A 21077-nucleotide genomic window follows, 5' to 3' on the forward strand; every position below is an offset into this window, starting at 1 on the left:
AAATTTTGGATAAGCCTAACAATTCTCACCCCACTAGCAAATAGGTGCGGGACGTTTTGGGGTGGAATACCATTTCAATCACCTGTGAGGTGTCATCTATGACCTTTCGCACTATATCTCTATTATCATATGACTATATGTGTATACATTGCTGATCTGCTGACAGTCTGATATATATGGGGGGTCCCAGCTGTAGTCAGGGCTCAGCTGCCTCAACCACACGATAATATCTGATAGCCCCGGCACTGAACATGCACAGGGGCCGGAGGATGCAGATGGTCGGCCGATCAGGATCGTGCGCTGTGTTCCCAGCAGTGACATCACCTCTCCCCGTCGCTGTGTCTTTAGGCTGGTCCCGCCCCCATGACGTCATACCGGGAACTGAATGAGGAAGTGGAATGTACACAAGACAGGGCGCAGAGCTCACCGCCGGCCTGCCCGAATATCTGCCCAGCGCCCCGGCCTCCTCCTCCGTGTGACCCCGGCCCATGACACATCAGGTAGGGAGGATACTGCGGGGTACACTGCCTGCTCACAGGGGACCCCTGCCCAACACATGGGGACTGATCATATACCCCATACTGACCTATACACTATACAGTACTGATCATATACCTTGTACTGACCTATATACTATACAGTACTGATCATATACCTTGTACTGACCTATATACTATACAGTACTGATCATATACCTTGTACTGACCTATATACTATACAGTACTGATCATATACCCTGTACTGACCTATATACTGTACAGTACTGATCATATACCTTGTACTGACCTATATACTATACAGTACTGATCATATACCCTGTACTGACCTATATACTATACAGTACTGATCATATACCCTGTATTGACCTATATACTATACAGTACTGATCATATACCCTGTACTGACCTATATACTATACAGTACTGATCATATACCCCATACTGACCTATACACTGTACAGTACTGATCATATACCCCATACTGACCTATACACTGTACAGTACTGATCATATACCCTGTACTGACCTATATACTATACAGTACTGATCATATACCCTGTACTGACCTATATACTATACAGTACTGATCATATACCCTGTACTGACCTATATACTATACAGTACTGATCATATACCCCGTACTGACCTATATACTATACAGTACTGATCATATACCCCATACTGACCTATACACTATACAGTACTGATCATATACCCTGTACTGACCTATATACTATACAGTACTGATCATATACCTTGTACTGACCTATATACTATACAGTACTGATCATATACCCTGTACTGACCTATATACTATACAGTACTGATCATATACCCTGTACTGACCTATATACTATACAGTACTGATCATATACCCTGTACTGACCTATATACTATACAGTACTGATCATATACCCCGTACTGACCTATATACTATACAGTACTGATCATATACCCCATACTGACCTATATACTATACAGTACTGATCATATACCCCGTACTGACCTATATACTATACAGTACTGATCATATACCCTGTACTGACCTATATACTATACAGTACTGATCATATACCCTGTACTGACCTATATACTATACAGTACTGATCATATACCCTGTACTGACCTATATACTATACAGTACTGATCATATACCCTGTACTGACCTATATACTATACAGTACTGATCATATACCCTGTATTGACCTATATACTATACAGTACTGATCATATACCCCGTACTGACCTATATACTATACAGTACTGATCATATACCCCATACTGACCTATACACTATACAGTACTGATCATATACCCCATACTAACCTATATACTATACAGTACTGATCATATACCCTGTACTGACCTATATACTGTACAGTACTGATCATATACCCTGTACTGACCTATATACTGTACAGTACTGATCATATACCTTGTACTGACCTATATACTATACAGTACTGATCATATACCTTGTACTGACCTATATACTATACAGTACTGATCATATACCTTGTACTGACCTATATACTATACAGTACTGATCATATACCCTGTACTGACCTATATACTGTATAGTACTGATCATATACCTTGTACTGACCTATATACTATACAGTACTGATCATATACCCCATACTGACCTATATACTGTACAGTACTGATCATATACCCCATACTGACCTATATACTGTACAGTACTGATCATATACCCCATACTGACCTATATACTGTACAGTACTGATCATATACCTTGTACTGACCTATATACTATACAGTACTGATCATATACCCCATACTGACCTATATACTGTACAGTACTGATCATATACCCCATACTGACCTATATACTATACAGTACTGATCATATACCCCATACTGACCTATATACTATACAGTACTGATCATATACCCCATACTGACCTATATACTATACAGTACTGATCATATACCCCATACTGACCTATATACTATACAGTACTGATCATATACCCTGTACTGACCTATATACTGTACAGTACTGATCATATACCTTGTACTGACCTATATACTGTACAGTACTGATCATATACCTTGTACTGACCTATATACTATACAGTACTGATCATATACCTTGTACTGACCTATATACTGTACAGTACTGATCATATACCTTGTACTGACCTATATACTGTATAGTACTGATCATATACCCTGTACTGACCTATACACTTTACAGTACTGATCATATACCTTGTACTTACCTATATAGTACTGATCATATACATTGTACTGACCTATATACTATGCAGTACTGATCATATACCCTGTACTGACCTATACATTGTACACCATGTACTGTCTGTATACACAGGACTATACTGTCCGTTTACACTGTACAGTTTTATACACTGTATTGATCATACATGCTGTACTACACTGATCGTATACTCAGTGATGACTATATTTATGTATCTATTTTGGTTACTTATATAGCATCATCATATCCTGCAGTGCTTTACAGATATATTCCCTGTACTATACTGATCGTATACCCAGCACTGACCACATACCCTTTGTTATCTATATACATTGTATTGTACTGACCATATACATTGTACAATTGTCTGTATAGATTGTATACACTTTACTGTGCTGCCTTTATACACTGAATATATACATTAGTGGGGGCATTATAATCAGACAGTGCCACCTCCAGGGGCTGTCCCAAACCTCTCCGCGGGATAAGGTAGAGGTGTCAGATTGGTCAGGGTGTGACCATTGGGACCCCCGCCATCTATGTCAGGTGACAATAACATTACTGTATACTTCATACCCATAGGATGTCCCCGCCTGCCGGACCAGCTGGCCTCCCCCAACACACACCCAGAGCTGTGGACCCTGGGAGATGAAGGAGCGACTGGGCACTGGAGGATTTGGATACGTCCTTCGCTGGCACAACAGGGTAAGGGACCATGCCTATATGTGTATCTCCATAAATTGTTGGTGCAGGATGATCTCCAAACCTTATGTCTCCTTAGGACACAGGAGAAGAAGTGGCCATTAAGCAATGTCGGCAGGAGCTGAGCCCCAAGAATCGAGAGAGATGGTGCCTGGAAATCCAGATCATGAAGAAGTAAGGAGAGACGCACTTGGACACTAATCTCCCCTTAAAGGGGTTATACCATGAGGCGAGAATGGGGGGTCTGCTATGTATTCAGCCTGACTGCAGCCAGATTGCATGTAGACGTGACTGGTGGTGGATGGGGCTCTCATTCATTTCAATGGGAGCGGTGGAGATAGCCGAGCGCTGTACTGCAGCTATCTCCGGCACTGGAGTGAATGAGACCGCCATCCACCACCAGTCACATCTACATGCAAATCTCCTGAGCCGCGGGGCTACCAGTCACTGTATATGTGGCTATGACTCTTTATGTGCTGGTCCTGTCTGATAAAGGCGCGTGATCAGCACATATAGCGTCCACGTCTCAAGAAAGAGGACACAACACGATCCACGCACTGTTCTCTCTTACATAGTCATATGTCAGCTAGTAGCTTACGCCATGTTGATTTTTTTGATACAGGTTAAACCACAAAAATGTGGTGTCGGCCCGAGAGGTCCCGGAAGGATTGCAGAAGCTGGCGCCCAATGACCTGCCCCTGCTGGCTATGGAGTTCTGCTTAGGAGGTGATCTACGGAAGGTGTGTATATATGGCACTGCCATCTGTGTGTCAGTACCATATCATAGTGTCTATACCGCTTCTGATGTGCTGAGGTCCTCACACATGGTGATCGATCCTTAGAAGGACTTTGCTGTCTTGAATTTCTCAGCTGGTACCATCATGGGTCAATGGAGCAGAGGAGATGGAGCGATGGATCTGGGTTTGGTGGATATTCAGAGACTGCTGCATACTGGAGTACATAGTACCTACTGTATACGTGGTGGAGGAGGGGATGGTATGGGGCTATCTATCAGGGTTTGCCTCCTTATTTTCAGTAAATGACAATGATGTTGCAGCATAAAAAGCAATTTTAAACAATTTTCCCTCTTTTACCATCTTTTTTAGAACAGTTTAAGTTCGGGTAAGGTTTTTCCCCTGTTCCAACATGACTGTGCTCTAGTGCAAAAAACAAGGTCTATAAAGGCATGATGTGATGAGTTTGGTGCGGAGAAATGGGAGAGTCCTGATGTTGGACAACTTTGTGATAAGCTGGAACACCAGTTGTAAGCCAAACCTTCTCCCCTAACATCAATACCAGCAGATCTTCTCCCCAATATCAGTGTCTTTCAAACCTTCTCCCCTAACTTCAGTGCCAGACAGACCTTCTCTCCAACATCAGTGTCTTTCAAACCTTCTCCCCTAACGGCAGTGTCAGTCAGACCTTCTCCCCCAATATCAATGTCTTTCAAACCTTCTCCCCTAACTTCAGTGCTAGACAGACCTTCTCCCCAACATCAGTGTCTTTCAAACCGTCTCACCTAACGGCAGTGTCAGTCAGACCTTGTCCCTATTATCAGTGTCTTTCAAACCTTCCCCACTAACGTCAGTGTCAGACAGACCTTGTCCCCAACATCAGTGTCTTTCAAACCTTCTCCCCTAACGTCAGTGTCAGACAGACCTTGTCCCCAACATCAGTGTCTTTCAAACCTTCTCCCCAAACGGCAGTGTATGGCAGAGCTTCTCCCCTCGTCAGTGCCTTTCAAACCTTCTTCCCTAATGTTAATACTGGACAGACCTTCTTCCCCAACATCAGTGCCTTTTAAACCTTCCCTAACATCAGTGCCAGGCAGACCTTTTTCCCCAGCATCAGTGTTCCTTTTCTCCTACAACCAGATTTTTTGCTTGACAAAGGTCATAACTGGACCAAAACATTCCATATTAATCTGGATATTTGCCTCTTTTTGCCTTGACAAATCGAAATGAATGGGAGGTGGAAAAAACATTACAATGGACTTTGCAATGTGGAATCCGCCTGAAGATATGGTCACGGTGCAAAAAATCAGCTAGAGGAAAACATCTTAAGGGAAGAGTGAAGGTTGTTATAGGGGACCCCATTAAAGCCCATGATTTTTGTAGAGGTGATGGTCAGGGGTCCACATATATTTGGCTGTATAGTGTATATACTTCTGTATATATGACACGAGTGCTTGCCTGCTTCTCTTTGTAGCACTTAAATCACTATGAAAATTGCTGTGGACTGAAGGAAGGTCCCATCCTGAGCTTGCTGTCCGACATCTGTGAGTAGATATCAAGTCTCTCCTTGCACCTGTTTTGCTATGTATATCTCATATAGCTGATTTAACCCCTTTGATGCTGTCTGCCTGTGATACAAGATTCCTTTTTCCTTCCAGCTTCTGCTCTTCGATATCTCCACGAGAATCGAATTATCCATCGAGACCTAAAGCCGGAGAATATAGTCTTGCAGCAGGAAGAGCATAGGGTAGGCGAATGGTTAATATGTACGAATGTAATAGGAATACCAGGAGCATGATATCCCATCACTTTATGGTTGGTCGGGGTGTGACCTCTGTGACCACCCCTGATCCAGAGGATGAAGAAGCTGCAGAGCTGGTTAATGGTGCGTCCCTTGCAGTAGGAACTGCAGTACAGCCGGGAGCGCTACAGTGCAAGGAAGTCTTACAAGGAGGCTCTAGCTCTGCAACTCCTTCATTCTCAGGAATGGTTAGAGTCTTAGGGCTCGTTCACACGGGGCAAGAGGGGGCAGATTTTGGCGCTGAATCCACGTCAGAATCCACCCCCTCACATATATGGGATCAGAATACCCCTCTAAACTATGTTTGGGCATTGTCTACTTTTGCATTCTCTTGTTAAGTATCACCTTTCAGTAGTTCTGTATGAACCAGGAGGATCAGGATGAACAGTGCTATAGTTTCCTGCCACTGTTGCAGTGCAGGGGAATTGTAGGATGATGTGTGGCCGCAATATACGGATGTGATGAATGCGGTGCATGTCAGAGGTCATGGGACTACTTATATATTAACTTCTTATGTTTTCTCTCAGTTTATTCACAAGATCATTGACCTGGGATATGCCAAGGAGCTGGATCAGGGCAGCCTGTGTACCTCATTTGTGGGTACCTTGCAGTATCTGGTGAGTAATTATTTGGCGACAGTTATACGTAGCCACCACTAGTGGGAGCTTTGGAGCATACTGTATACACTTAGCCCCAATATTCCCCTGCTGGTGGCTGCCAAAGTGTGATTTTATGTCTCACTTTGTAGGGGATTTGTAGAAAGCGGTCCACCCCTATAAGTAACACTGTGGCCTGGGTTGCATCTCCGCTCCTATCACTGGAATAGGAAGAGATTGCTTTCTCTGCCATAGTTTACAACAACTGGATCAGCGGATCTGTGTGGGGTCCGAGTCTCGGACCCCAATAGATCAGAGACTGGTGACCTTATGTCGTCATCATCAATAGTGCATTTAGGGGCTGTAAAGCCCCTTTTATCTTATTATCCATTAGTGACCCCATATACTCTGCCCTCTTGTATATCTCAGGCCCCAGAACTACTGGAGCAGCAGAAGTACACGGTGACTGTAGACTACTGGAGCTTTGGCACATTGGCCTTCGAGTGTATAACAGGATTTCGGCCTTTTCTTCCTAACTGGCAGCCTGTGCAGTGGTGAGGCAGATGTATATCACTTTACTATATACTGTTCTGACCTGACTACATAGGATCTCTAACCTATGACATGTGTGTTTTTGGGGTGCAGGCACAATAAGGTACGAGAGAAGAGCAATGAGCACATTGTGGTGTATGAGGATCTCTCAGGAGTGGCGAAATTCTCCAGTGTCCTGCCAACGCCGAATCATCTTAGTGGGTAAGATCCTTCTCCATTCCTTCCTCTATTTCTTCATTCCATCCCAAAATATACAAAAATGAACATGAGGTTCTCAGTATACATTATGATGAAGGTCTATAAGTCCACTAGTCACTTCATGGCGACTTCTATATAAAGGATCCCTACTCTACTGAGTGTGGCCCCTCATGGCCACCACCACAGCACCCACAGGGGTCTCAGCAGCCCAATAGCACCTAGGAGGCCAGGCTAAGCTCCCGGACTCTGGGCCATACCATGCTATAGGTACAGCATCACCGCAGAGGCGACCACCAAACAGCACCACGCCAAGTGAGCAGATCTCAAAAAGTAGAAGGATCTGTGTATAATATGGAATGTGCAGTCCATGTCGTTCATTTGCAGGGCGTGTCCCCATTTTTTTTATTTTGTCTTGGGGCCAGCACTCCTCCCATTCATCCTGAGTGTTTTTGACTAGTAGGAGATTGCATATGGTAAGGGGAACTTTTTATGATCTGTTCGCGTGGTGCGGTGCCATTGTTGTGGTGCTGTACTTATAGGGTGGGGTGGTCCAGAGCCTGGGGGCTAGCCTGGTAGCTGGGGTACCCTATGGGTGCTGGGCTCTGGTGGTTGCGGTCGTCATTCAGTTCCGTACCCAGCAGTGTAGGGACCCCACTAGTGGGCTTATACTCCTTGATCATACAGTAGACGAAGAACCTCATGTTCAAGAAGTATAAATCGGTGTAAAATATTGGGATGTGCGCTCCATGTCTTTTTTTTTTTTTTTTCTTTCTAAAATTTGGTTGTATATACCAGACACTTCTGATATCTCAAGAAAGGTAAGTCCCCATACACACTAGAGCCAAGGTGACCAATCCTAATGATTTCTGTGGGACCGTCAACTATGTTTCTGTGTATGGGACCCCCAATAGATCTTGTAGTGGAAAGGAAAGATTGGGCATGTTGAATTCCAGCACCCAATCCTTTAGTTTTTAGGGAAAATAGGAGGTGTATGACAGTGGCTTACTGCCCTCTTCCCATCCAGAACACATTATGGGAATGTTCCCTGTCTGTATTTCAGACAGTCATCACTGTGTCATAGTACTCATGGCGTTACTCATGCCGGCAAAGGCTGCACCTCATATATGACGAGGCATGCGCGAACACTGGCATACAAAGCATAATAAATCTGGGCCAATATCGCTTTGGGGTTAAGAGAGTAACACTGACTTCTTTCCTTTAGGATCTTGGCTGGTAAATTGGAGCGCTGGCTGCAGTGCATGCTAATGTGGCACCCGAGACAACGGGGCATGGATCCGCAAAATCCAGAAATAGGCTGCTTTCAGGCACTGGACTCCATTCTTAGGCTCAAGGTAAGTGAACGTCTTCACAACAAGATAGAGATGTTTTGTGACCCCCTTAAAGGGGTATTCCCATGACGCTTGTTGACTAACCTGCAGGCTGTTGTGCTCTCTTCACTTCCTGCTTTTCTCGGCACATTGGTGGGCGGGGTTTCACTTGCAAGAACCCAGTAGAAAAATATTCCTTCAGCGCAAGAGGTCTATAGTAAAACTTGACTTTTATTGGAAAAATATAAAAAATAGGTACCAGACATAGGAAAAAAAAAGGATGTAGAAAAACTTACATGGTCAATTCCAAGTATGCATGTATGGTTGAAGACAGACTAGCTTGTCTGTCTTCAACCATACATGCATACTTGGAATTGACCATGTAAGTTTTTCTACATCCCTTTTTTTTCCTATGTCTGGTACCTATTTTTTATATTTTTCCAATAAAAGTCAAGTTTTACTATAGACCTCTTGCGCTGAAGGAATATTTTTCTACTGGGTTCTTGCATTGTTCCACCCCAGCCGGGGGTGTATTTTTTCGTGCACTCTTGGTCTAGCTGATTCTCTTTAAGATTTATGGTGAGCTGTGGACTGTGTTTTTTCTTGTGCATTTGGGGTTTCACTTGCATGGGATTGGTTGTAAATGAATTACCACAGTGTAAAGCTGATGTAGCAGAGCTGGATTTGAGTCAGTTTGCATTACATACAGAGGTAACGGACTACCTATTTCAGCCCTTATCAGCCAAATTCAATTAAACCAACTGATAAGAGCTCAGAAATCCCGGAGCTCTCACCTCCCCTATCTGAGAAGCTCCGCTACTTATCAGACACAAACAGCTCAGAGCTGCTCCCAGCCCCTCCGTCCCCCTGAGAGCAGGCAGCTACATCACTTGACAAATGAGCAGATAATCCCAAGGGCTGAAGAAAAGGAGTGTAAACAATGAAGTGAATAAATTAAGATAGCGGCCAAACAAAGCAGTATTGATAAAGCAATGCATTTAGGAAAAGTCTTAAATCCATATAAACTAGCAGTATAGATAGGATCCTTGTGATGGGACAACCCCTTTAAAGGGATTGTCCACCTTGATTTTTACCAGTGTATTTATGTAAAAATAATATAATAAATATTTAATAAAATACGGTATTTAAAAAAAAATGGAAAAAAGTTTTTAAAAATGAAAAAAAAATTCAAATCACTCCCTTTCCCGAAATTTGAAATAATAAATGCACAAAAACAAACAGACAAATTATACATCCCCGTGTCCTAAAAAGCCCAGTCTACAAGCATATCAAAGTATTTTTTTAAACATAGCGGGAAAAAAACCAAACCGCAGTTTTTTTTCACTGTTTCGTCTCCTATAAAATGTGAATAAAAAGAGATTGGACGTCAGTCTTGCCCCAAAATTGTATGAATAAAAAGTACGCCATAAAAAGACTCTTTACATGGAAATATTTAAAGTTACGGGTGTCAGAATATGATGAATCGAAGAATTTTTTTGCAAAGATTTTTTTAAGGGGTTAAAACATAAAAATATATATATACATAAATGTGATATCCCCTGGAATCGTACCGACCCATAGAATACAGAGGACATATTATTTTGGCTGCACAGTGGACGCCGCAAAAACAAAGCTCGTAAGAAAGTTACACAAACGCAGTTTTTTTCCAATTCCACCCCATTCTGAATTTTTATTCGGCATCCCAGTACGGAATATTAAATGCTACCAATACGAAGTACAGTTTATCCTGCAAAGATTAAGTGCTCTGTGTAAATATATATGGATTAGAAGGCAGGAAGTCAGAAATGAAAATCGAAAAATGGCCTTGGCGGGAAGGGGTTAAATACAAGGATGGCTTTTGTGACGACCCTGTCCTCCTTCCTCTATTGGCAGCTGCTGTCTGTGCTGAATATGGTTTCCGGCCGTGTTCATACATACCCTGTGACAGAAGGTGAGAACCTCCAGTCTCTGAAGAGCCGCCTACAACAAGATACCGGGATCCCCGAGGAGGATCAGGAGCTATTACAGGCGTCAGGCCTGGCCTTGAATCCACACCAACCTCTCATACAATATGTGTCAGACAACATGGTGAGTACACGTGCACACTCCCACGGTAATATACACCCTATGTGCCAACAGGAGGCAGTCATGTGTCATCCATAGTGACATTAAGGGGTTACTATGCATATGACCCTTTGTATTGTAGAAGTTTATTTCTTTACAGCTATGTAAAACTTTACAACTATGTTCATTGTGCTAGCATATCTAAACAGGAAAGGAGCCAACATTGTGAAAGGTTTCTTCAAAATCTAGCATTGTATCCCTACAGCTCCTGTACTGTACTATACTGTGTGTCTCTATGGTGACAGTCCATGAAACCCTTTGTAGTCTGGCCCTATAGATACTACCCATACGTCTGTTCCCTGCTCCTTGCTGACCTTCCAAATGTATGAGAAGAAGTACGTAGGAAATAGACGGGAGTGTGACTGCAGGCTCAGACTACACAGGGTTCCTTTGTTGTCTGTTATCATGGAGACACATTGAACTGAACTACAGTAGATATGAAGGTAGATTGGTCTTTACATCAATCAGGTTTAATGTATGATTTTTTTAAATTTATTTATCTATTTATTTCAGATCAATGATGGCCGCCAAGTGGAGAGTGACCTTATATTCCTCTTTGATAATCGGAAAACCGTATATGAACCTCAGATTTCACTTCGCCCCCACCCTGAAGGGGTCGCTTGTGTGTGTAAGTATGGGCGGTCGCATCCTTCATCGGAAGAAGTGACACAAACACAGCAACCTAGTGTGTATGTGTGTATATATATATATATATATATATATATATATATATATATATATATATATATATATAATATATGTGTGTGTGTATGTGTGTGTGTGTATATATATATATATATATATATATATATATATATGTGTGTGTGTGTGTGTGTTATACAAAATATATTTATGTTATATTTTGTTATAATGGATATAAATAATGAAATATTATTATATAGAAAATAAACTATTGTAGCACACATATATTTGGATTATAAAATATATGATGACATATCTATAATTATATATAATAGATTAGATCAGGGGTGGGCAATTAATTTTCCCATGGGGCCGCATAAGAAATTAAAACTATGCTAGAGGGCCGCGTCGAGGCAAATTTAGCTCCACCCACTTCTACGTTGACTCCACCCATTCTCAATCATCTCTCCATGTGCCCCCACACAGTATTATCCTCCTACAGTCACCCGTACATTATATGCCCCCACATTATAATGTTCCCTTCCAAATGCCCCACAGTATTAGGTCCCTCTCATGGTGCCCCAGTATAAACTGGTGGAAACTAGTGGGGACATGAAGGTGGAGCAGTTGGAGGGGGACATTAATAGTGGGGGTAGATGGAGGGGGGCAATAAATTAATGGCAGCTGGAGTGGGACATAAAACTGGGGGCAACTAGAGGGGGACATTAAACTGGGAGCAACTAGAGGGGGACATTAGCAGTAGGGGTAGTTGGCGGGGAACAATAAATTAATGGCAGATAAAGTGGGACATTAAACTGGGGGCAACTAGAGGGGGACATTAAACTCGGGCAGCTGGAAGCAGACATTAAACCGTAGGGGTAGCTGGAGGGTGACATTAAATTGGGGGCATCTAGAGGCAGACAGGTCCCCCTACAGATACCTCCACGGTTTAATGCCCTCCTCCAGCTGTCCCCAGCTTAATGTCCCCCCAGTTTAAGTGCCCCCTTCATCTACCCCCAGTTTCATATCCCCCTTCATCTGCCCCATTTCATGTCCCCCTTCCATCTCTGCCCCCAGGTTACTGAGAGACACAGACAGACAGACATACACACACAGACACACACTCCCCCCCCCCCCCCCCCGCATCTAACATTCCCCCTCCCTTCCCTCTCAGTACCTTAAGACACACACCACACATGTCTCCATCTCCTTGCACTGTCCTGCCGAAACAATGACATGCCTCCCTAGTCACGTGACATCTGACGTCACACACAGATCCTTTCAGTACAGTAGTACAAGCTTTCCCCGGTCACTCCCTGCTGTTATCGCTGTTATAAGAGTGGGGATGATCGGGAGAAAAAACTAAATTTTTGGATTCTTTTCCAAAATTTTGAGCTTAGCCAGAGCGGTTGTGGCCTCCCATGACCCTACAGGTATAATATAATTGATGCCAGGTACTGTTATAGCTGATGTACACTTTGGGTTTCTAGTGCAGGGACGCGCCTCATTTATTAAGGGGAATTTATTCTGCCTGTTTTTCACTTTTCAGTACAGGACCCAAAGATTTCATTGACGTACGTCCATCTGCGCAGAGTGTGGGGACAGATATGGCAGACTATACGTACGCTGAAGGAGGATTGTGCCCGGCTGCAGATGGGGCAGCGCGCTACTATGTGAGTGATGCCGGATTATCAGACATTCTGGCCTAGTGAAGTCCCGCATTACATTACAGTCCCATGATACATGGCAGATTATTAGACTTTCTGGACTGTCAAAGGAACCTCACTAAAGTCCTAGAAGCCTATGCTGATACTCAGTAATATGGAGTTGTTTATTTTAGGGTGAACCTACTACGATATAACACTGAACTGTCCAAGAAGAAGAACCTCATGACCTCGGAGTGCGAGCAGTTAAAGGCCAAGCTGGATTTCTTCCGAAGTAGTATCCAGATCGACCTGGAAAAATACAGCGAGCAGATGGAGTTTGGAATCAGTAAGTTCTCCGTCAGAGGGGCCGACCTCTATTAGGATCATATCATTGTGTTACTGACAGATATATTTTACTATCTGATCTAAACCTGACATTTTACTGTAAAAATGGCATCATTTGGAGGTCGCTTAATTAAGGACTGGGGGCGCTGTTGCATTAAGTGTCTATGAAGAGCATTTGGGAATCTGCAGTGGTGAAAAGCGGTACTGCAGGTGCAGAAGAAAATGGATATTGCAAGGAAATTTGAGGGACACATTCACCGAAAAATCTATAAAATGGTACCAATTACAAATCCTTCTGTCTAGCACTGAACACGCTATGTGATTATTATGGCTTTGGCTTTGTTTCTTTGCTTGTTGGAGTTTAATAAGTGGTGCTGGCATCTAGTGGCCAATGTGAGAACTGCAGTATGTCAACATTTATTTTAATATGTGGACAAGATAAAGCAATAAACCCACCAAACTTATTTGTGCAACATTTACCTGCCTTTATGATCCCTGTACAGTCTCATTTATCAATTGTCTCTTTCTTTCAGCTTCGGAAAAGCTGCTTTCAACATGGAGAGAGATGGAACAGGCAGTAAAAGAGTGTGGAAGGGTGAGTAAAAGAGGACGGGTGGTCAGGGAAATAGTCAGCCCTTAGTAGAAGCACTCCATGTTGTGTGCTATAATGGGTATACTGACATACATATGGATATGGCGGCAGAAGACAATATTCACCAGATGTGCTCAAGATGGGTGTCACTGATATTACTGGACATCTGCCACCTAGTGGTGATATATGGATGTAGTTATCATGTCCGTGTTCTCTACAGGAGGCGGAGGTGCAGCTCTTAGTAGAGAAGATGATGGCCCTGCAGACGGACAGCGTGGATTTGCAGAGGAACCTGGGCAGGAAAAGTCGGGGGACTCTTGACGATATGTGAGTCGTACTGTCACATATACCTTATGATCAGCGACAACACCTTATGTCTTTGTTATATCAAATGTTTTCTGCTTTACAAACCAGAGAGGAGCAGGCTAAAGATCTGTACCGGAGACTGCGAGAGAGGCCGAGAGGTAACCAGCGCTTCACATTGCTTTATACTGAAGCTTCTCCCTTTCTCTAACATTACACTTGTCTGTATGGTTGTAGATCAGAGGCCGGGAGGTGACAGCCAGGAGATGGTGCGACTACTGCTCCAGGCCATCCAGAGCTTTGAGAAGAGAGTAGCATTGATATACGACCAGCTGAGGTACGTGCGCTACTGTGTAGCGTGATAATATCTTGGCTTCCTAAAGCTCTGTTCACATTATGCTAGAGTACTGTGTTTGCTGTGTAGACTGGGAAAGCTCCTGATGTATATAGCAAGTATATCCATAGGGCTCCACTCACCTGACAGAAGCCAAAGGTGTTTTTTTGTACTCCATACTGAGCCATCCCTTCCTGAGGGAGAAGCTGAACCTTGGTGGAGTGGACCATCACCTGTCCAACTGGATCCTAGACTACCTGACAACCCGCCCCCAGTATGTGAGAGCCCGGGACTGTGTGTCTGACACTGTGATCTGTAGTACGGGGGCGCCACAAGGTCCAGTTCTTGCCCCATTTCTCTTCACACTGTACACTGCTGATTTTAGGCACAACTCATCTAGCTGTTACTTACAGAAGTACTCCGATGACTCTGCTATAGTAGGCCTTATCACTGATGGTGACGATAGGGAATACAGAGACTTATACCGGGACTTTGTTGAATGGTGCCAGCAGAACCATCTCAGGATTAATGCTGGGAAGATCAAGGAGATGGTGGTGGACTTTAGTAAATGGAGAAGTTCTCCGACCCCGGTGGAGATCCAAGGGACATGTATTGAGATAGTCAGGACCTATAAGTATCTGGGCGTGATCCTCAATAATAAACTAGACGGGGCTGATCACCTGGAGGCGCTGCACAGAAAGGGCCACAGCAGGCTCTACCTGCTCAGGAGGCTGAGGGCCTTCGGAGTCCAGGGGACACTTCTTAGGGCCTTCTTCAACTCTGTGGTTGCTTCAGCCATCTTTTTTGGTGTAGCCTGCTGAGGTAGCAGTATATCAACCAGGGACAGAAATAGACTTGACAGGCTGATCAGGAGGGCCAGCTCTGTCCTGGGGAGCCCCCTGGACCCAGTACAGGTGGTGGGTGACAGAAGGATACTGTCTGTGGCGACCTCCATGCGGGAGAACAAATCCCACTTCATGTATGAGACCTTGATGGGACTTGGCAGCACTGTAAGTGACCGTCTGCTTCACCCCAAGTGTGAGAAGGAGCTATCGAAGGTCTTTCGTTCCAACCGCGACCAGGCTGTATAATCTACATCAGACCAAGCGAAGATCACTCGGCACAGAAAACTAAATGATCCTGAAGTCTTCCTTCTTTCTCTTCTGTTCCTTAGCTGCTATGGACTCCTAGTATATCTTCTCTTCTCAGCATATGTGTGTCTACGTCTGTAATATATTACTGTGTATTATCCTGTATCTGCATTACTATGCTGCTGTAACATACTGAAATTTCCCCACTGTGGGACTATTAAAGGATTATCTTATCTTATCTTTATAGTAAGACAGTGGTCTGTAAAAGGAAAGCATTGGATCTTGCCCCACGTTTAAAGGAGGTGATGGCTCTCATGAGAGAAGATGAGAAAATGGTGGTAAAGAGACAGGAGAAGAGACAGCAAGAACTGTGGGATCTACTGAGGATTGCCTGTGTAAGTAACACTCATCATGCTGCTATTCACACCTGTACATGCTATACTACTCATACCGATACATGCTATACTACTCATACCGATACATGCTATACTACTCATACCTGTACATGCTATACTACTCATACCTGTATATGCTATACTACTCATACCTGTATATGCTATACTACTCATACCTTTACATGCTATACTACTCATACCTATACATGCTATACTACTCATACCGCTACATGCTATACTACTCATACCTGTACATGCTATACTACTCATACCTGTATATGCTATACTACTCATACCTGTATATGCTATGCTACTCATACCTTTACATGCTATACTACTCATACCTTTACATGCTATACTACTCATACCTATAGACATCATACTATTTATACCTGTACATGTTGTAGGACTGGACCAATGCTACAGCAATGTCATCACATACATCAATCACATGACCTCTGCAGTCAATCACTGGTCTTAGTGCCGATCCTTGTATATATGACAGGTGACCGCTGAGTCCAAAGATTGTCAGGAGTTACACTATGGCATTGAGAAAGATTGTCACAAACATTGTCACGTGACACGATCATTTATGTTGGATTTATTTGTGCTTTATGTATCCTTAAAGGGGTTTTCTGGGCAGATTATATTGATGGCCTATCCTTACACTAGTTCTTCAGTATGAGATCGGTGGCGGTCCAAAACCTGGGACCTCTGCCGATCAGCTGTCATCAGCGGCTATGTAGTGAGCAGAGCTGGAAGTAGATACTGAGTTACTGCAGTTCACTTTACTGTGACTTGTATAGGAGCACTACACCAAGAACAGAGCCATCGGTTTCCGGCTCTGTCTTCCATATAACTGCTCAAAGAACAGCTGATTAGCGGAGGTGCCAGGTGTTAGACCCGTGCCAATCTCATATTGATGACTTATCCAAAGGACAGGTTATCAGTTTCATTTACCCGTAAAATCTCTTTAATAGTTGTGGTATATTTCTTTATGGTGACATTTTACTGACTTTCTCTGCTCAGAGCAAAGTGCGAGGACCTGTAAGTGCCCCATCGCTGCCACAACCTCCTCCTCTACCACTCAGTCTTACCCAGGATTACATAAAGAAGAGGTAAGTAGTAATATCTGTAAGTCAGGGCATCAAATGGAGCACTAATTGACTACTTCCAATGGTAAAGCTTATTTACGATCACACGGGAGGGTCCCAGAACTGCTCATATAAGAGGTAAAATGGTGGTCGTGGGGGCAAGGACTTCGCTAGACTAGTTGTCAGCCATAGAGTTAAAGGGGTATTCCCATGTCCCTTGCTCACCAGTCTTCGCTGCTGCAAAGACTTCTTTCGTCCTGGTTTTCTACGTCAATTGGTGGGCAGGGTTTCCTATGCAAAGCCATACTGTCCAACTACCTCCAGTTTAGTGCCAATCCCAAATTACCGTGTAGCTCCGCCCACCACATAGCGTGATCCTATGGGATGTCTGAAGGGCCTGTGATGTCATCAAAGGTCCTATAACACTTGGATTTAGCTTGTTCTATATAGAGTCGGCTAAATCCTAATGGGCTAAGGGACCAGGTCCTTTAGCCCACTAGGATTTAGACTGTTTTATATAAGAAAGCAGCACTCATTTCGCCCCTCCTTTATCTGAGAGCAGGAAGCTAGGTCACATGTGTGGTACAGACACAGGAACAGCTACAGACACAGGCTCCCTCCCATGCACTTAGCCCCTCCCTCCTGAGAGCAGGCAGCTACGTCACTTGACATTTGAGCAGATAATCCCAAGGGCCATAGAAACGAAGTGTCAACAATGAAGTGAATAAATTAAGATAGTGGACAAACAAAGCAGTTTTGCTGAAGCAATGTATTTAGGAAAAGTCTTACATCCACATTAACAAGCAGTATAGATAGGATCCTTGTGATGGGACAACCCCTTTAAAGAACAGACGTGCTCTATAGTTATTGATCCATCCTGAAGTGATGCAGTAAGTGACCCCCATGTGTGAACTATTTCTGTCGTCCTAGTGAGGACCTCCTTTCTGAGCAGCAGAGTCTCTGTGGACAGCTGGAGACGTCTATGAGGAGTTTAATGACTGAGCAAGACACTAGTCTAATGGTAAGTATTATGTGACCATCCCTATTGCACCAGGATCCTCTCCCCAAGCTTTTCACTTACTGTTACTCTTTTTTTTCTTGTAGCCACGAGTCCATTTCCTATAATAGTAGTAGACAAGTGGGTAAATGTTCAGGGCCTAAGTGTGGCCCCTCCTTCCTGGAGGGCCCATTGTTGTGTCTATTTGAATTACCCCCTTTCTTATACATTTGTAGCATTGTAAAGGGGTTGGCTACTTAGGCCGTCACTTTTTGGGCCATATGAGGTAAGAGCTCGGTCCTCTAGGCTAGAAAATTGGTAATAGATCTTTTCACGATTCTCATAAATCTAAATGGATTGAGCCATGGCCAACTCTCCATTCAGTTTTTTGCGAGGAGAGCCTGCCCCTCCACCATAGACATGTTTGTGAAGAGTCATTGGGGCTGGGGTTCCCTGTGCTAAGATTTGGTCGGAGTCTCAGTGGTGTGACTGTCCAAAATGATAAATATTATATGAAATAAATTTGACTGCCCACAGCCACCACCAGGGGCAGTATACGGTCTACAGATTGACTACCTCTAGTGGTGGCTGTCAGTAGCCAGAATTATTTACAGGAGTTTTCTGGAACTTTTAGGTCAATAATCTATTTTTACGATAAGTCATAGATTGAAGATCTGGGGGGGTCTGACATCTGGGGCCCCTGTGGAACAGCTGAATAAAGCAGGGGCTTCAGCTTCTCAGGCCATGTGGCGTCATGTTCATCGTCGCATGGCCTGATCTCTGCTCAGTCCCATTTAAGTGAATGGGCTGAGCTCCGATACCGAGCATGGAAAAAGTAAGGGTCACTATTTTGGATTTGTGATTTTTTGGAAACTGTCCAAAGGTAGAAAACTGGGCAAAGAAATCTTAGGGCGGGTTCATACCTGCGCCCGGTCTCTGCTTTCAGGTTTCCGTCTTCTGCCGAGAGAAACTGGACAGGAGACGGAAACCCAGCGGTCAGTTTTCAAACCCATTCGAATGGGTTTGCAAAGTGACTGGCTCTCCGCGGCGAAGCCATTTTTTTTCACCAGACACAAAGTCGGACACGCAGGACTTTGTGTCCGGTAAAAGAAAATGGTTTCGCCGAGGACAGGCACAATATGCTCACAGGCAGTCGCTTTACACACCCATTCAAATGAATGGGTTTGAAAACTGACCGCCGGGTTTCCGTCTCCTGTCCAGTTTCTCTCGGCAGAAGACGGAAACCCGAAAGGGGGGATCGTGCGCAGGTGTGAACCCGCCCTTATACTCACCTTTTAAATGTCCTACTGTTTGAGTGCTGTTGCTGCTTGTGGGTCACTTTTAGGCTAGGGCCATGCAACCACTGGCTACAACTCCCATGACGTGACCAAACATCACTGTGTCACCATGCGACTCCTTCACCAATGCAACGCTGAGGGTACTGCAACTGCAAGATCCCATTCACATGACAGCATTTGCCACACAAGGGAAGGCCACTTTTGCAGTGGTATGCATTTGGGTGACACTCAGATTTACACCCAGGTGCCTACCGTGATATCCTCACCTCTACGGGCGCTTCCGTTCCGTTCTATTCCGAAGAAAAGGACCTGCTGTATAACCATTGCAATAAGCCTGCACTCTCAGTCATGTGTATTAGGCCTTGATCTTTTATGTGACTGTTGCATTACCCTATGTTTGCATATGCTCATGTATATCACATGGCCTCGGCCTAGTGCATTGAGTTTGTCACCTTTCTAGGGACGGTCCCAATAGCGTTCAGGATACCTGTAGCCCTGTTTAATGCTTTGGTTTATCTCGGTACTAACATATGTTGTGTCTCTATTCTGCAGTCACTAGACTGGTCATGGCTGCCACCGCAAGAAGAGGAGTCGGGGGGCTGTCAGATTACGGCGACGTGAGCCTGACCTGAACGTGAAGTGGTGCCTTTAACTCTTTCAGTGTATAGGATTTTATACTCTGCTGCATTTGCCCGAACCGTTTGTAATAGACAAATAAAGCTGTGCTTATTTCAATATAAACAAAAATGGCTGCTCAAGAGCCTAGGTATGAAATACCAGGAGCTCACACGGTAACGGTTGGCGACCGCTATCATTTTCGCTTGGAGCAGTTTGAAGATGGGTATAGTGTCACCTACAGGCTGCTAGCAGGTACTGCAATAAGAAGCAACTACACATTATAAACTGACCTTATACCAGAGGCCTAAATGGAAGCCATTTTAATGCACATTGTGCTCTTTTATTAGTAAAGTTTAGGAACTTTTAAAGAATTTTTTTTAAGAGTATTTTTTGTACTGGTTGAACGATTCATATTATAAATATTTTTTTTTTTTTTTTTGCTTTTTATGTTGAAAAGACACATTTTATGATCTGTCGTGAAATAAATGTATTTTATTATATTGGAATTCTGTGTGCATCCATCTATTACTGGGTTAGAAATAAGAATATCTCTGCTAGTGTTTGTTCTTAGCATTATATGAGGTGAGATACTGGCGGAAGACTTTGTGTTCACACCAGATAGTCCTGGTGCTTGCATTACTTTCATCCATAGACCTTATGGGTCCAAGGAGTGCCCTATTAGTATCTGGCAGAAGATGCATCAAGTTGGTCCATAGACCTTATAGATTCCACACAGGTGGCAACTTCATTACACACAGAAGGAAGAAGGAATTTTGGCGTCAAGGCGTCCATTACGTGTCCTGCCATTATCAGCCAGAACCGTCACCAGGACTTCTACAGACTAGAGCTGTATGGTCTTCAGCGATGAATATGGGTTCTGTTTGGGATACGATGACGGTCAGGTTTGAGCATGGAGGCCTTGTGGTGAGCGTTTCTGTCCTGCTT

General features: G+C 43.7%; 1 protein-coding gene across 1 annotated transcript; it reads left to right on the forward strand.

Annotated features, from left to right (window-relative positions):
* Positions 1-380: 380 nt before the first annotated feature.
* Positions 381-20503, forward strand: IKBKB (inhibitor of nuclear factor kappa B kinase subunit beta). Its single transcript, XM_075272732.1, has 22 exons — positions 381-500; positions 3325-3447; positions 3524-3618; positions 4067-4184; positions 5653-5722; positions 5837-5925; positions 6507-6596; positions 7005-7129; positions 7221-7328; positions 8548-8677; positions 10547-10741; positions 11291-11405; positions 12969-13092; positions 13260-13411; positions 13944-14005; positions 14223-14329; positions 14417-14466; positions 14543-14642; positions 15978-16125; positions 17155-17243; positions 18150-18240; positions 20067-20503. The coding sequence occupies exons 1-22, from the start codon at positions 489-491 to the stop codon at positions 20133-20135; spliced, it is 2262 nt and encodes a 753-aa protein (XP_075128833.1). The 5' UTR covers positions 381-488; the 3' UTR covers positions 20136-20503.
* The last annotated feature ends 574 nt before the right edge of the window (positions 20504-21077 follow it).

This window comes from Leptodactylus fuscus, chromosome 5 (genome assembly GCF_031893055.1).
Source record: "Leptodactylus fuscus isolate aLepFus1 chromosome 5, aLepFus1.hap2, whole genome shotgun sequence".
NCBI lineage: Eukaryota > Metazoa > Chordata > Amphibia > Anura > Leptodactylidae > Leptodactylus > Leptodactylus fuscus.